General features: G+C 44.0%; 1 protein-coding gene across 9 annotated transcripts in view; it reads right to left on the bottom strand.

Annotated features, from left to right (window-relative positions):
* Nucleotides 1–2,532: 2,532 nt before the first annotated feature.
* LOC124004067 (plasma membrane calcium-transporting ATPase 2-like) overlaps nucleotides 2,533–18,939 on the bottom strand; it is a 210,138-nt gene continuing 193,731 nt past the window's right edge. For 4 of the 9 annotated variants that reach the window (XM_046312835.1, XM_046312837.1, XM_046312838.1 and 1 more), the window contains 2 exons: nucleotides 14,746–14,931; nucleotides 2,533–4,353 (listed from right to left, as the gene is read on the bottom strand). In XM_046312835.1, the coding sequence (XP_046168791.1) occupies nucleotides 4,024–4,353; nucleotides 14,746–14,931 (516 nt within the window). In that variant the 3' untranslated portion in view covers nucleotides 2,533–4,023. Of the gene's footprint in view, nucleotides 4,354–7,472; nucleotides 7,519–10,780; nucleotides 10,938–14,745; nucleotides 14,932–18,939 lie in introns of all 9 variants that reach the window. The other 5 variants (XM_046312839.1, XM_046312841.1, XM_046312843.1 and 2 more) reach the window with 3 other exon arrangements.

The raw sequence follows: 18,939 nt of genomic DNA, 5'->3' as shown, positions 1-18,939 counted from the left end.
CAAGATATAATTACCAAAAGACTCATTCAGAGGAGAACAATTGGATTGGTTCGACTTGCTTATTACATCATGCTTTTCAATGACGTATAGAAATATAACAATAAGTCAATGGATTCGGTCTGGGCCGCTATTATCGACATCTCAATGCCTTTTGGATGGAGAGGAACATGATGGGTCTTTTCCTGCTTGGGTTCCTCTTGTTCTCTCCATCCTCCTTTCTTAAAAGCACAAGAAATAGTTATAACAACTAGTGAATACTTTTTAAAGATGCTAGAGTATACTTGGTTGAAGGCAGGAAGACAAGCTTGGTTAAAACACTCAGAAACACAAGTAACAGTACAGAGAGGTGCAACCCAGAACTTCATCCAGGTCGGGGGTTCTTTTTCTTCTTCTTTTGTTCTACGTTTTTAAAAACAGTCAAAAGCATAATTCCATTTTATTGGTTTTTTGTTGTTGTTGTTGCTCAAAACGCCAACCATTTTTGGATAGCTGTGTGTTTCTTTCCTTTTTGAAGGAAATCAAGAAATCAATCAAATTCAAATTAAAGAAATCAACACAATATATCACAAGATTTTTTAAAATAACTTTTAGATTTTTCCATACAGATAAACCAAATATAACTTAGTTTGCAATTTCTAATATAAATCCATTGCAGTCTTTCACGGTCACACAAAAATGAAAAATGTTTCCTTAAAACAAGTAGATTTTAAATAGAAGACATGTCTGTTATAGAAGGCCTGTTCACCCTCTCAGTCTCAACTTTTAAGCTTTTGAATGAACAATAACAAAAATAAGAGAAATAGTAATTAAAGAAATAAACCTTTCGTCGTATTCTGTGTGGAAACGAAGGAAACCGTTCAGAGTTCATCCTAACAATCATATAATAACACAATGCCACATGAATATATATATATATATATACCATTATATTTTGGTTTTCTTTTGTTATCCTCTAAAATTATCTACAATATTTGACAAGATAGCAGGCAAGTTCAGTACACAGTATGTTATAAACACCAACGAGCAGAACTCAAAACAACTTGAGTTTTACCTCAACTACATCTGCTGAATGGTTTGAAACCCTACAAATGAACCAGGAAGTACCTAGAGGTAAACAAATGACATTCTCTTTAGGACATAAATAAGTTAAAATAGTTAGAACCATTAAATAAGAAACACGGCAACATGCCAACAAACAAAGAGAAACTCTTTATATATATTTATATATACTATCTTTAAGAAATACTATTTATTTATGGGTTCCTCTTATCCAACAGGTGCAAATCTACTGTGCAAGTTGAGCCCTACAAACTTGATCTCATTTATAAATACATCTTTACACTTAAGCACATGTCACACAGGGAACTCACAGACAGGTGAATCGGTTGTCTTTAAAGTCCACAGCACTTCCTACCGAACCACCCAATCAAATCATTCAACTAAAATGTTTTGAAACAATTTAAATAAAAACGTTGGGTAAAGTACATTCATGCAGGAGCGATAAAAATGTTTTTATGTAATTCAAACTATTATCAATATAGTCATTGTTATTGTGGAGTAAGGTTAGGTTCAGATATAGTCATTGTTATTGTGGAGTAAGGTTAAAATGTCATTTTATGTAAGGTTCAGAAACTATTAGGTTCAGATATAGTCATTGCTATTGTTATTGATATAGTCATTGTTATTGTGGAGTAAGGTTAGGTTCAGATATAGTCATTGTTATTGTGGAGTAAGGTTAGGTTCAGATATAGTCATTGTTATTGTGGAGTAAGGTTAGGTTCAGATATAGTCATTGTTATTGTGGAGTAAGGTTAGGTTCAGATATAGTCATTGTTATTGTGGAGTAAGGTTAGGTTAGATATACTGGTTTTCAGATATAGTCATTGTTATTGTGGAGTAAGGTTAGGTTCAGATATAGTCATTGTTATTGTGGAGTAAGGTTAGGTTAGACTGGTTTTCACTCCTCCAAGGTCTTTCTGGTTCTCTACTTCACTGCTGCTAGAAACATGGTTCAGTCAGTCAGCAGTGCGCGCACACACACACACACACACACACACACACACACACACACACACACACACACACACACACACACACACACACACACACACACACACACACACACACACACACACACACACACACACACACACACACACACACGCGCACACACACGCTCAGGTCATGTGTGTTGGCTTTGTTGCCCTTTCTGATTGTATAGCTGTAGTAGTATGCTTTCTCCAGGTACAGCAGAGACAGGAGACAGGAAACATTAGGAGACATCAGGAGACATCAGGAGACAGCAGGAGACAGCAGGAGACATCAGGAGACAGCAGGAGACATCAGGAGACATCAGGAGACATCAGGAGACATCAGGAGACAGCAGGAGACAGCAGGAGACAGCAGGAGACAGCAGGAGACAAGAGACAGGAGACACCAGGAGACAGGAGACATCAGGAGACACCAGGAGACATCAGGAGACATCAGGAGACACCAGGAGACAGCAGGAGACATCAGGAGACACCAGGAGACACCAGGAGACAGCAGGAGACACCAGGAGACATCAGGAGACAGCAGGAGACAGCAGGAGACAGCAGGAGACACCAGGAGACACCAGGAGACAGCAGGAGACAGCAGGAGACATCAGGAGATAGAGGAAGGTTTCCAAACTGCAGACCGATGATGTCTCCATGAGACTGCAAGACGGAAGTCTCCAATCTGCAGTGTGGGAGCCACCAGGCTGCAGTAGGTAAGTTCTCTACCAGGCCTGAAGACAAAGGCTTCCAGTGGGGAGCTGTCAGAGGGAGGTCTCCACCAGCAGGCCACTAGAGGGAGGTCTCCAAAGCTGCAGAGGTCTCCACCAGCTGGCCACTAGAGGGAGGTCTCCACCAGCTGGCCACTAGAGGGAGGTCTCCACCAGCAGGCCACTAGAGGGAGGTCTCCACCAGCCAGCTGCAGGCCACTAGAGGGAGGTCTCCAGCTGCAGGCCACTAGAGGGAGGTCTCCACCAGCAGGCCACTAGAGGGAGGTCTCCACCAGCAGGCCACTAGAGGGAGGTCTCCACCAGCAGGCCACTAGAGGGAGGTCTCCACCAGCTGCAGGCCACTAGAGGGAGGTCTCCAGCCAGCAGGCCACTAGAGGGAGGTCTCCACCAGCAGGCCACTAGAGGGAGGTCTCCACCAGCAGGCCACTAGAGGGAGGTCTCCACCAGCAGGCCACTAGAGGGAGGTCTCCACCAGCAGGCCACTAGAGGGAGGTCTCCACCAGCAGGCCACTAGAGGGAGGTCTCCACCAGCAGGCCACTAGAGGGAGGTCTCCACCAGCAGGCCACTAGAGGGAGGTCTCCACCAGCAGGCCACTAGAGGGAGGTCTCCACCAGCCAGCTGCAGGCCACTAGAGGGAGGTCTCCACCAGCCAGCTGCAGGCCACTAGAGGGAGGTCTCCAAAGCTGCAGAGGTATCCACCAGCCAGCTGCTGGCCACTAGAGGGAGGTCTCCACCAGCCAGCTGCAGGCCACTAGAGGGAGGTCTCCACCAGCCAGCTGCAGGCCACTAGAGGGAGGTCTCCAAAGCTGCAGAGGTCTCCACCAGCCAGCTGCAGGCCACTAGAGGAGGTCTCCACCAGCCAGCTGCAGGCCACTAGAGGGAGGTCTCCACCAGCCAGCTGCAGGCCACTAGAGGGAGGTCTCCACCAGCCAGCTGCAGGCCACTAGAGGGAGGTCTCCACCAGCCAGCTGCAGGCCACTAGAGGGAGGTCTCCACCAGCCAGCTGCAGGCTAGAGGGAGGTCTCCACCAGCCAGCTGCAGGCCACTAGAGGGAGGTCTCCACCAGCCAGCTGCAGGCCACTAGAGGGAGGTCTCCACCAGCCAGCTGCAGGCCACTAGAGGGAGGTCTCCACTAGCCAGCTGCAGGCCACTAGAGGGAGGTCTCCACCAGCCAGCTGCAGGCCACTAGAGGGAGGTCTCCACCAGCCAGCTGCAGGCCACTAGAGGGAGGTCTCCAGACTGTGCAGTGGGCTGGCCACTAGAGGGAGGTCTCCAGACTGTGCAGTGGGCTGGCTGGGCCGGAGGATGCAGCTGATTTACTGGTGGTGTCGATGGTGAGGTTGATGCCGCTGTCGACGGCATTGTTGTTCTTGTTGGGGGACTGGGGCTGGCTGCCTGTCTGGGACTGGTGGGTGTTCCTCAGCGATGGGTCCTCCTCTAAGTCAGTATCATCAATCAGGGGGATGTGGGGGGTGGAGTCCTCTATCCTAAACTCTGGATGGGTCATGAAGTTGTGGATGGACGGTCTGGAGTCTGGTTTCTCAAGGCCTTCGTAGAGGGAGCTACGGAATGCGTTTACGACCCGAATCTGTGTGTAGGGGGGTGGGGGGACACACGAGAGCAAATAAGAACCGTCACGAAAGATAGTCAGCTGAGGCAGGTAGTGATAGAGAACCCTCTGAGATAGACAGATGGACAGATAGAGAGTGAGGAGAGGCAGAGGAACGGTGCGGTCCATGTTCAACTCACTCATTTGGATCACAACACTGGGAAGTAAAAAAATAAATAAAAATTAACTAAAAAATATAAAAATACACAAAGATAAAGGCAACACTCGTTATATGTTTACATTAGGATCCAATGTTCGATATACCTATAAAGAGATAAGACACGTTAATAAAAATAAATGTAAAGAGAAATTTAAAAAAACACATGCAAGTTACAGAAGTCTGGTAACGGTAGGAGGGAAAAGTTAAGAGTTCAGAGAGACGTACCAGGACAAGGATGGGTAGACATCCATTGAGACTGTGAATGGATGACGAACATAAACATACAGAACGATATAGGCCCAGGTTTATGTGGGACAGGGGGAGGGGGAGGGGGGGTAGGAGGAGATGAGGTGCCTTGTAAAGCGTAATAGTTTTACAACAAAACAAGACATTGGAAGCAGACCAGAGGAGGAGTTTCAACCATCGAGACAACCAACAGGACAAGGTGGAACATGCAACAGGGAGTTATACTGCTGTCTGCACACGGGGATGACAGAACAGAACACAGACCACTAACAACGAGATAATACTGCTCTGTTTCTCTGAGCTTAACTCCATGCATGGCTGAGTAGACAGTCAAGTATAGGATCCATAGTAGCGCTGTTTAGTCACTGTTGCTGTTACGATTCTTATTGGACAAAATACCTATCAAAACATTACATAGTAGTATCTACCTTAAAATATACTCAACGCTGAACAAAAATATAAAACGCAACATGTAAAATTGTTGGTCCCATATTTCATCGGCTGAAATGAAAGATCCCAGAAATGTTCAATTTTAATCAAATATAAAAGCTTATTTATCTCAACTTAAGTGCACAAATTGGTTAACGGCTCTCTGTTAATGGGCATTTCCCATTGGCCAAGATAATCCATCCACCTGATAGCTGTGGTATATCGAGAAGCTGATTAAACAGCATGATCGTTACACAGGTGTACCTTGTGCTGGGTACAATAAAAGACCACTAAAATGTTTCGTTGAAATAGATGTTTCTAGTTTTGGGAGAATGTTCAATTGGCATGCTGACTGCAGGAATATCCACCACAGCTGTTGCCAGATAATTGAATGTTAATTTCTCTATCATAAGCCGCCGCCAAAATCGTTTCAGAGAATTAGCCAGTACGTCCAAACGGCCTCACAAATGTAGACTACATGTAACCACAAAACCCTACAACATCCACACCAGGTTTCTTCACCTGCGACATTGACTGAGACCAGCCACCTGGACAGCTGGTGAAGCTATGGGTTTGCACAACCAAATAATTTCTGCACAAACTGTCAGAAACCGTCTCAGGAAAGTTCATCGTTGTCCTCACCAGGGTCTTAACCTGACTGCAGTTTGGCGTCTTAACAGATTTCAGTGGGGAAAAATGCTCACCTTCGATGGCCACTGGCACGCTGGAGAAGTGTGCTCTTCACATCACAGTGTAATGTGTTGTTTTACAGGGTCAGTCATAGTAGTAGGATAAGTATCCCTCTCACCCCCCCCCCTTTTAAGATTTAGATGCACTATTGTAAAGTGACTGTTCCACTGGATGTCATAAGGTGAATGCACCAATTTGTAAGTCGCTCTGGATAAGAGCGTCTGCTAAATGACTTAAATGTAATGTAAAATGTAATAGGTGTTGTTTTACAGGGTCAGTCATAGTAGTGTGATAGGTGTTGTTTTACAGGGTCAGTCATAGTAGTGTGATAGGTGTTGTTTTACAGGGTCAGTCATAGTAGTGTGATAGGTGTTGTTTTACAGGGTCAGTCATAGTAGTATGATAGGTGTTGTTATACAGGGTCAGTCATAGTAGTATGATAGGTGTTGTTATACAGGGTCAGTCATAGTAGTATGATAGGTGTTGTTATACAGGGTCAGTCATAGTAGTATGATAGGTGTTGTTTTACAGGTTCAGACATGGTAGTACGGGACCCGTGGAGAAAATTAAGGAATTGTGACACAGCGACAGATTTTCACATCGGGTATTTGAGCCCTTTCAGTTACCGACCCACCACTCTAACCACTAGTCTACCTGACCCACCACTCTAACCACTAGTCTATCTGACCCACCACTCTAACCACTAGTCTAGCTGACCCACCACTCCAACCACTAGTCTACCTGACCCACCACTCCAACCACTAGTCTACCTGACCCACCACTATAACCACTAGTCTATCTGACCATACCAGTTACTGACCCACCACTCTAACCACTAGTCTACCTGACCATGCCAGTTACTGACCCACCACTCTAACCACTAGTCTACCTGACCATGCCAGTTACTGACCCACCACTCTAACCACTAGTCTATCTGACCCACCACTATAACCACTAGTCTATCTGACCATACCAGTTACTGACCCGCCACTCTAACCACTAGTCTACCTGACCATGCCAGTTACTGACCCACCACTCTAACCACTAGTCTACCTGACCATGCCAGTTACTGACCCGCCACTCTAACCACTAGTCTACCTGACCATACCAGTTACTGACCCGCCACTCTAACCACTAGTCTACCTGCCGCCCTAGAAAGGTATACACTGAGTCAAAGTCAGTCATATCAGTGTTACAGCGTGAAGCGACACAGGCCCTCTGATTTACATAAAGACGACAGAACTGAGAAGAACAGAGAACGGAGAGAGAGAGAGAGAGAGAGAGAGAGAGAGAGAGAGAGAGAGAGAGAGAGAGAGAGAGAGAACTTCCATCTTGTCTTCTCAGCTGTATAGAGGAGAGAAACCTCAGGTCCAGGTTTAAATAATGTGACACTATAGACTTCAGCATGCATGGAAACCATCAGGTCAGGTCCATAATGTGAATTTATATGGCTCAGTAAGGGTTGATACCATTGGCTGAAACTTATACTTGAATGTTTACCCAGCCCGGTGAATTTTTTTTTGTTGATTTAGTTTTTACATCAAGTTTATCAGACAACGGAAGGACTCACAACCTGAAATTCACGCCGTGGGCGGTAGCCTCACTCCACTCTTAGCACTCTGGGAAAACAAAGACATGTAACAATGAAAAAACAGCACTCTGGGTAAACAAAGACATGTAACCATGAAAGAACAGCACTCTGGGTAAACAAAGACATGTAACCATGAAAGAACAGCACTCTGGGTAAACAAAGACATGTAACCATTAAAGAACAGCACTCTGGGTAAACAAAGACATGTAACCATGAAAGAACAGCACTCTGGGTAAACAAAGACATGTAACCATGAAAAGACAGCACTCTGGGTAAAGAAAGACATGTAACCATGAAAGAACAGCACTCTGGGTAAACAAAGACATGTAACCATGAAAGAACAGCACTCTGGGTAAACAAAGACATGTAACCATGAAAAGACAGCACTCTGGGTAAACAAAGACATGTAACCATGAAAAGACAGCACTCTGGGTAAACAAAGACATGTAACCATGAAAAGACAGCACCCTGGGTAAACAAAGACATGTAACCATGAAAAGACAGCACCCTGGGTAAACAAAGACATGTAACCATGAAAAGACAGCACTCTGGGTAAACAAAGACATGTAACCAAGAAAGAACAGCACTCTGGGTAAACAAAGACATGTAACCAAGAAAGAACAGCACTCTGGGTAAACAAAGACATGTAACCATGAAAGAACAGCACTCTGGGTAAACAAAGACAAACCATGAAAAGACAGCACTCTGGGTAAACAAAGACATGTAACCATGAAAAGACAGCACTCTGGGTAAACAAAGACATGTAACCATGAAAAGACAGCACTCTGGGTAAACAAAGACATGTAACCATGAAAAGACAGCACTCTGGGTAAACAAAGACATGTAACCATGAAAGAACAGCACTCTGGGTAAACAAAGACATGTAACCATGAAAAGACAGCACTCTGGGTAAACAAAGACATGTAACCAAGAAAGAACAGCACTCTGGGTAAACAAAGACATGTAACCATGAAAGAACAGCACTCTGGGTAAACAAAGACATGTAACCATGAAAGAACAGCACTCTGGGTAAACAAAGACATGTAACCATGAAAAGACAGCACTCTGGGTAAACAAAGACATGTAACCATGAAAAGACAGCACTCTGGGTAAACAAAGACATGTAACCATGAAAAGACAGCACTCTGGGTAAACAAAGACATGTAACCATGAAAGAACAGCACTCTGGGTAAACAAAGACATGTAACCATGAAAAGACAGCACTCTGGGTAAACAAAGACATGTAACCATGAAAAGACAGCACTCTGGGTAAACAAAGACATGTAACCATGAAAAGACAGCACTCTGGGTAAACAAAGACATGTAACCAAGAAAGAACAGCACTCTGGGTAAACAAAGACATGTAACCATGAAAGAACAGCACTCTGGGTAAACAAAGACATGTAACCATGAAAAGACAGCACTCTGGGTAAACAAAGACATGTAACCATGAAAGAACAGCACTCTGGGTAAACAAAGACATGTAACCAAGAAAGAACAGCACTCTGGGTAAACAAAGACATGTAACCATGAAAGAACAGCACTCTGGGTAAACAAAGACATGTAACCATGAAAAGACAGCACTCTGGGTAAACAAAGACATGTAACCATGAAAAGACAGCACTCTGGGTAAACAAAGACATGTAACCATGAAAAGACAGCACCCTGGTAAACAAAGACATGTAACCATGAAAAGACAGCACTCTGGGTAAACAAAGACATGTAACCATGAAAAGACAGCACTCTGGGTAAACAAAGACATGTAACCATGAAAAGACAGCACTCTGGGTAAACAAAGACATGTAACCATGAAAAGACAGCACTCTGGGTAAACAAAGACATGTAACCATGAAAAGACAGCACTCTGTAAACAAAGACATGTAACCATGAAAAGACAGCACTCTGGGTAAACAAAGACATGTAACCATGAAAAGACAGCACTCTGGGTAAACAAAGACATGTAACCATGAAAAGACAGCACTCTGGGTAAACAAAGACATGTAACCATGAAAAGACAGCACTCTGGGTAAACAAAGACATGTAACCATGAAAAGACAGCACTCTGGGTAAACAAAGACATGTAACCATGAAAAGACAGCACTCTGGGTAAACAAAGACATGTAACCATGAAAAGACAGCACCCTGGGTAAACAAAGACATGTAACCATGAAAAGACAGCACTCTGGGTAAACAAAGACATGTAACCATGAAAGAACAGCACTCTGGGTAAACAAAGACATGTAACCATGAAAGAACAGCACTCTGGGTAAACAAAGACATGTAACCATGAAAGAACAGCACTCTGGGTAAACAAAGACATGTAACCATGAAAAGACAGCACTCTGGGTAAACAAAGACATGTAACCATGAAAAGACAGCACTCTGGGTAAACAAAGACATGTAACCATGAAAAGACAGCACCCTGGGTAAACAAAGACATGTAACCATGAAAAGACAGCACTCTGGGTAAACAAAGACATGTAACCATGAAAAGACAGCACCCTGGGTAAACAAAGACATGTAACCATGAAAAGACAGCACTCTGGGTAAACAAAGACATGTAACCATGAAAAGACAGCACCCTGGGGGAGGCCGAGCCACAGATGAACAGATGTTAAGAAAATAGAAGCAAAAGAAAATGCAGAAAGAAAATAAGTCTAGAGAAGATGTCTTCAGAGATGCACCATATACTCCCGATCCACTAGCTTGGTCTGGTCTAGAGTTGCAGAAATTCTGTAACTTTCCCAATTTATTCTGAAAAACTGGGTTGGAAGACTTGCGTAATCAGGAGGGGGAAAAAGCATGAAATCCTCCAAAAAATGATTTCTGGCCAATCTGAGTAATTTTGGGAAAATTACAACATTTTTGTAACCTTAGCTTGGTCACAAGGACATGGTCATTACCAACTAGTTAGCGAGAGCTAGCTAAAACCCTTACAGATCTGTCAACCAGACTGGTGTAAATTAGCTACAAGAAAGAATCATCTCTGGACTGTAGAATGTATAGATTAACCATAACCTTCAGAGGTTTACCGGGCTACATGATATTGTCATGAAAATGACTTCTGACTAGGGTTTGCAAAACTTTCCCAAAACATTCCAAAGTTTTCCAGAAATCCTGGTTGGAAGATTCACAGTTTTCCTGGTCTCCTGGTTATTCCAATGGGATTTCTAGAAAAACAAGGAGTTTTACAATGTAAATGTTTTAAAAAAAAAATCGGGATACTGCTATGGTAGGAGACTGTAAGACATCTCTGAAGTAGCAGAAGCTGACAGAGGACAGTGACTCACGCCCAGCAGGAGAGGTAGGAGAAAGGGCATTGGACAAGGACACGTGACTGGGACTAGAAACATTGGTTACATCCTGGTTCTGACTGGTGGTGGAGGACTGTCTCCGTAGCTGGCCCTGATAGGAGCTGCCGCTCTTGAACGTGTTCACCACATCGATCTGGAGGAGGAGAACACAAGACAGGCTGCTCAGAAAGACAAGACATGCTATGGTAGTATGGCAGACACACAGGTTGTGACAGACAGGCTATGGCAGTACGATAAGCAGACAGGTTGTGACAAACAAGCTATGGAAGCACGAAAGACTGACAGTTTGCAGCAGACAGGCCAAGGTAAATAAGCTAGACAGACAGGCTACTCCGGGAGGGAACTTGGTTTTTCTAACGTACATGTAGGTGAGACATCTATCACAATGATCAGGGTATTGGCCCAGAGTCACTGAGCTTCTATCACGATCAGATGGCGCTGACGTGATGCCGAGTTTGGTTTAAAGCTTCCAGATGTCAACGCCATGGCCATGCCAGCGTCTGCCAGTGGCTGGATCATCTCAGTTAACACGGAACTAAAGTCTTTCGTAATTAGTTAGCTGCTCCATTAAGTTCTGAGTCCATACGTGATAAGAGAGAATCAAGAGATGTGCTAGAATGAGGAGCGGAACAGTAACAAGGAGCTCCACCGTCTCTCTTTGCAAGTGTCGAACTGAATGTCCCCTCCTGAAAATCAAAGATAACAGATGCTAACACCTGGGAAACATTAGATCTAATGCTGCTGCTCTTCTACTGCTGCTCTTCATCCCATCCTATCCCATCCCATCCTATCCCTTCCCATCCCATCCTATCATAATAATAATATATGCCATTTAGCAGACGCTTTTATCCAAAGCGACTTACAGTCATGTGTGCATACATTCTACGTATGGGTGGTCCCGGGAATCGAACCCACTACCCTGGCGTTACAAGCACCATGCTCTACCAACTGAGCTACAGAAGGACCTATCCCATCCTATCCTATCCCATCTTATCCCATCCCAAATTATCCCATCCCATCCTATCCTTTCCCATCCTATCCTATCCTATCCCTTCCCATCCCATCCTATCCCTTCCCATCCCTTCCCATCCTCTTATCCCATCCCATCCTATCTTATCCCATCCCATCCTATCCTATCCCATCCTATCCCATCGTATCCCATCCCATCCTATCCTATCCCATCCTATCCCATCGTATCCCATCCCACCCTATCCCACCATATCCCATCCTATCCTATCCCATCCTATCCCATCCCACCCTATCCCATCCTATCCCATCCCATCCTATCCCATCCATCCCATCCCATCCCATCCCATCCTATCCCATCCTATCCCATCCTATCCCATTTTATCCCATCCCATCCTATCCCTTCCCATCCCATCCTATCCCATCTTATCCCATCCCATCCCATCTTATCCCATCCTATCCCATCCCATCCTATCCCTTCCCATCCCATCCTATCCCATCTTATCCCATCCCATCTTATCCCATCCTATCCCATCCTATCCCATTTTATCCCATCCCATCCTATCCCTTCCCATCCTATCCTATCCCATCTTATCCCATCCCATCCCATCCTATCCCATCCCATCCCATCCCATCCCATCCCATCCCATCCCATCCCATCCTATCCTATCCCATCCTATCCCATCCCATCCCATCCCATCCTATCCCATCCCATCCCATCCCATCCCATCTTATCCCATTCCATCCCATCCCATCCTATCCCACTCCTACTGCTGCTCTTCGCCCCACACATCCCAACCCATTCCAATAGATGCTACAGTATATTTTATGTCCGCTAGAAATTAGTTTCCTGGAGACCTAAGTGCTGTGTTCCTGGAGGAGCTTCAGAGTGGATCCACTGTTGTCTACCATCGACCATCTACCATCTACCAGACACCTTCTCCTGTAGTCTACCATCTACCAGACACCTTCTACTGCAGTCTACCATCTACCATCTACCAGACACCTTCTACTGCAGTCTACCATCTACCATCTACCAGACACCTTCTCCTGTAGTTTACCATCTACCAGACACCTTCTACTGCAGTCTACCATCTACCATCTACCAGACACCTTCTACTGCAGTCTACCATCTACCAGACACCTTCTACTGCAGTCTACCATCTACCATCCACCAGACACATTCTATTGTAGTCTACCATCTACCATCTACCAGACACCTTCTACTGCAGTCTACCATCTACCAGACACCTTCTACTGCAGTCTACCATCTACCAGACACCTTCTACTGTAGTCTACCATCTACCAGACACCTTCTACTGTAGTCTACCATCTACCAGACACCTTCTACTGCAGTCTACCATCTACCAGACACCTTCTATTGTAGTCTACCATCTACCATCTACCAGACACCTTCTACTGCAGTCTACCATCTACCAGACACCTTCTACTGTAGTCTACCATCTACCAGACACCTTCTACTGCAGTCTACCATCCACCAGACACCTTCTACTGTAGTCTACCATCTACCAGACACCTTCTACTGCAGTCTACCATCTACCAGACACCTTGTACTGTAGTCTACCATCTACCATCCACCAGACACCTTCTACTGCAGTCTACCATCTACCATCCACCAGACACCTTCTACTGTAGTCTACCATCTACCAGACACCTTCTACTGCAGTCTACCATCTACCAGACACCTTCTAATGTAGTCTACCATCTACCATCTACCAGACACCTTCTACTGCAGTCTACCATCTACCATCTACCAGACACCTTCTACTGCAGTCTACCATCTACCAGACACCTTCTACTGTAGTCTACCATCTACCATCCACCAGACTCCTTCTACTGTAGTCTACCATCTACCAGACACCTTCCACTGCAGTCTACCATCTACCAGACACCTTCTACTGTAGTCTACCATCTACCAGACACCTTCTACTGCAGTCTACCATCTACCAGACACCTTCTACTGTAGTCTACCATCTACCATCTACCAGATACCTTCTACTGCAGTCTACCATCTACCAGACACCAGACACCTTCTACTGTAGTCTACCATCCACCAGACTCCTTCTACTGTAGTCTACCATCTACCATCTACCAGACCTTCTATTGTAGTCTACCATCTACCAGACCTTCTATTGTAGTCTACCATCTACCAGACACCTTCTACTGTAGTCTACCATCTACCAGACACCTTCTACTGTAGTCTACCATCTACCAGACACCTTCTACTGTAGTCTACCATCGACCAGACATCTTCTACTGAGCACTTACTGTAGAAGTGTCATGCAATATGTCTAAGGAGGAGGAATACTGCAACAAATGGATTTAGATACAGGTATAATAGGAAAGGTCCTACTATTATCCTTGTGGTACTCCACATTTAGAGACAGTAGCCAAACACCCCAACAGGGTAGAGATGGATCTGAGTAGGTAGGTGTCTAATGCCCAGGGTTACTTCAACAAATACATCTATCTAGTAGTATCTGGTATCAGGTAGAACCTTTATGTAAAGTTTCTTAAGGCCAGGGATCCTAATATGGATCCTTGAGGTACTCCAATACTATTTCTCATTAAAATCCACTCTGATAGGTGTAAAATGGTGTCTAATGCCCAGGGTTACTTCAACAAATACATCTATCTAGTAGTATCTGGTATCAGGTAGAACCTTTATGTAAAGTTTCTTAAGGCCAGGATCCTAATATGGATCCTTGAGGTACTCCAATACTATTTCTCATTCAAATCCACTCTGATAGGTGTAAAATAGATTGAAATTGCAATATTGTTTCCAAATGTTTGCTATGTTAAATACATCGCTGTCATCTTGAAAAGTCACCGTGTACTCGGTCCATATATACTTCATGACAGTAGTATTTTCACAGTGTAATCTATCGGTCTTTCCCTCCACAGCTTTTCATTGGTTCCTCCGTCTCTCCCACAGCTTGTCATTGGTTCCTCACCTGAGTCTGAATGCGGTTGAGCCCCCTGAACCAGAGGACCTGTCCACGTCTCAGCTCCCTCTCCGCGTGGTCAATCTCCTCATTGTCCTCATTCATGTCTTCGTCCCCAGGCATCTCGTTCTTCTTGGTCAGCTGGCCTGCCCCTCGCAGGAACCGTAGCTTGCTGTTAGGGATGGTGGCGATCACCTTGGGGGGGGGGGACACAAGGGGGAAAGAGGAGAGATATGATTCTGAGACACGGACAAGGGGGAATGAGGGAGATGTATATTTCTCCTAAGCAGGGTTGAAATGCTACAAGATCTCAGATACATAAATGTCATGTTCATGTTTCTTTAATGACAACATAACAATGCATTTAACTTGTTGTTCTATACAAACATTTTACTTCACGTGGGGCCTAAACATGGAGAACAATAATATTAAGCGACAGACTAAATATAAACAGATGACTGTTCAGGGTTGTTAAGTTACAGTGGCTGCAGACAGCATTCACATCCCCTTGACCTTTCCACATGTTGTGTTACAGCCTGCATTTCAAATGTATTACACTACCCTACTCAGAATACCGCATAACGTCAACGTGGAATTATGTTGCTCAGATTTTTTGTAAAAAAAAAAAAAAATGAAGATCTGAAATGTCTTAAGTCAATAAATATTCAAGCCCTTTTTTTTAATGCCAAGCAGAAATAAGTTCAGGAGTAAAAATGTTGATTAATAAGTTTCATGATTGTTGAATGACTACCTCATCTCTGTAACTCACACATACAATTTTATCTGAAAAGGTCCCTCAGTCGAGCAGTGAAAGTCAAACACAGATTCAACTACAAAGACCAGGGAGGTTTTCCAACGCCTCGCCAAGAAGGCGAGTAGACGGGTAAAGATTTAAACAATCTGACACAGAATTTCCCTTTGAGCATTGTGAAGTTAATAATTACACTTTGGATGGTGTATCAATACACCCATTCACTACAAAGATACAGGCGTCCTTCCTAACTCAGTTGCCGGAGAGGAAGGAAACCGATCAGGGATTTCACCATGAGGCCAATGGTGACTTTAAAACAGTTACAGAGTTTAATGGCTGTGATAGGAGAAAACTGAGGATGGATCAACAACATTGTAGTTACTCCACAATACAAACCTAAATGACAGGGTGAAAATAAGGAAGCCTGTACAGAATATAAATATGCCAAAGCATGCATCCTGTTTGCAACAAGGCACTAAAGTAATACTGCAAAAAAATGTTTCAATGTAATTCACTTTTTTTCCTGAATAGGAACTGTTATGTCTGAGGCAAACTCAATACAACACATTACTGAGTACCACTCTCCAATACAACACATTACTGAGTACCACTCTCCAATACAACACATTACTGAGTACCACTCTCCAATACAACACATTACTGAGTACCACTCTCCAATACAACACATTACTGAGTACCACTCTCCATCTGTTCAATACAACATATTACTGAGTACCACTCTCCATCTGTTCAATACAACATATTACTGAGTACCACTCTCCATCTGTTCAATACAACACATTACTGAGTACCACTCTCCAACACATTACTGAGTACCACTCCCCATCTGTTCAATACAACACATTACTGAGTACCACTCTCCAATACAACACATTACTGAGTACCACTCTCCAATACAACACATTACTGAGTACCACTCTCCATCTGTTCAATACAACACATTACTGAGTACCACTCTCCAAAAAATGTAGAACTAGGAATATAGTCCTTGGTTCACTCCAGACCTGTCTGCCCTTGACCAGCACAAAAACATCCTGTGGCTTTCTGCATCAGCATTGAACAGCCCCCGTAATATGCAACTTTTCAGGGAAGTTAGGAACAAATGTACACAGGAAAGCTAAGGCTAGCTTTTTCAAACAGAAACTTGCATCTTGTAGTACTAACTTAAAAAAGTTCTGAGACACTCTAAAGTCCATGGAGAATAAGAGCACCTCCTCCCAGCTGCCCACTGCTCTGAGTCTAGGAAACACTGTCACCACTGATAAATCCACTATAATTGAGAATTTCAAGAAGCATTTCTCTAAGGCTGGCCATGCTTTCCACCTCACTACCCCTACCCCGGTCAACTGCCCGGCACCCTCCACAGCAACCCGCCAAAGCCCCCACCATTTCTCCTTTACCCAAAATTCAGATAGCTGATGTTCTGAAAGAGCTGCAAAATCTTGACCCCTACAAATCAGCCGGGCTAGACAATCTGGACCCTCTCTTTCTAAAATTATCTGCCGAACTTGTTGCAACCCCTATTACTAGCCTGTTCAACCTCTCTTTCGTATCGTCTGAGATTCACAAAGATTGGAAAGCTGCCACGGTCATCCCCCTCTTCAAAAGAGGAGACACTCTAGACCCAAACTGCTACAGACCCATATCTATACTATCCTGTCTTTCTAAGGTCTTCGAAAGCCAAGTTAACAAACAGATTACCGACCATTTCAAATCCCACCATACCTTCTCCGCTATGCAATCTGGTTTCAGAGCTGGTCATGGGTGCACCTCAGCTACGCTCAAGGTCGTAAACGACATCATAACCGCAATCGATAAGACACATTACTGTGCAGCCGTCTTCATGGACCTGGCCAAGGCTTTCGCCACATCCTCATCGGCAGACTCGACAGCCTTGGATTCTCAAATGACTGCCTCGCCTGGTTTACCAACTACTTCTCTGATAGAGTTTGGTGTGTCAAATCGGAGGGCCTGTTGTCCGGACCTCTGGCAGTCTCTATGGGGGTGCCACAGGGTTCAATCCTCGGGCCGACTCTCTTCTCTGTATACATCAATGATGTCACTCTTGCTGCTGGTGATTCTCTGATCCACCTCTACGCAGACAACACCATTCTGTATACTTCTGGCCCTTCTTTGGACACTGTGTTAACTAACCTCCAGACGAGCTTCAATGCCATACAACTCTCCTTCCGTGGCCTCCAACTGCTTTTAAATGCTAGTAAAACTAAATGCATGCTATTCAACCGATCACTGCCCGCACCTGCTCGCCTGTCCAGCATCATTACTCTGGACGGCTCTGACTTAGAATACGTGGACAACTACAAATACCTAGGTGTCTGGTTAGACTGTAAACTCTCCTTCCAGATTCACATTAAGCATCTCCAATCCAAAATTACATCTAGAATTGGCTTCCTAGATCGCAACAAAGAATCCTTCACTCATGCTGCCAAACATACCCTCGTAAAACGAACTGCAAAAATCTCTGAAGCTGGAGACTCATATCTCCCTCACTAACTTTAAGCACCAGCTGTCAGAGCAGCTCACAGATCACTGCACCTGTATATAGCCCATCTGTAAACAGCCCATCTACCTACCTCATCCCCATACTGTATTTATTCATTTATATTGTTCCTTTGCACACCAGTATCTCTACCTGCACATTCACTTCCTGCACATCTACCATTCCAGTGTTTAATTGCTATATTGTAACTACTTCACCACCATGGCCTAGTTATCTCCTTAACTGGGGCGGCAGAGTAGCCTAGTGGTTAGAGCGTTGGACTAGTAACCGGTTGTGAGTTCAAACCCCTGAGCTGACAAGGTACAAATCTGTCGTTCTGCCCCTGAACAGGCAGTTAACCCACTGTTCCCAGGCCGTCATTGAAAATTAGAATATGTTCTTAACCTTACTTGCCTAGTAAAATAAAGGTAAAATAAAATTTAAAAAAAAACTCCCTTATCTTACCTCATTTGCACTCACTGTATATAGACGTTTAGTTTTCTTTTTTTCCCTACTGTATTATTGACTGTATGTTTTGTTTATTTCCATGTGTAACTGTGTGTTGTTGTTGAAGTTGTTGTTGTGTGTCGAACTGCTTTGCTTTATCTTGGCCAGGTCGCAGTTGTACATGAGAACTTGTTCTCAACTAAAGGTGAAATAACATTTTAAACATAATAAATTTATAATACATTTTCAATACATTTCTAAAAAACATGTTTTAGCTTTGTTATTGTGGTGTATTGTGTGTAGATGGGTGACAGAGAACAATCAATGTAATGCATTTTGAATTCAGGCTGATACACAAACAAAATGTGGAATCAAGATTTGTAAAGGTCAAATCTATGTAAAGGTTTGTCAAGGCATACATACACATGTATATTTTTAGGTGTATAAAGATATATTTATTTATAGGTATGTCAAGATATATTTA

The sequence above is a fragment of the Oncorhynchus gorbuscha genome, linkage group LG18 (assembly GCF_021184085.1).
Source record: "Oncorhynchus gorbuscha isolate QuinsamMale2020 ecotype Even-year linkage group LG18, OgorEven_v1.0, whole genome shotgun sequence".
Classification (NCBI taxonomy): domain Eukaryota; kingdom Metazoa; phylum Chordata; class Actinopteri; order Salmoniformes; family Salmonidae; genus Oncorhynchus; species Oncorhynchus gorbuscha.
This window is presented reverse-complemented; position numbering and strand designations above follow the sequence as displayed.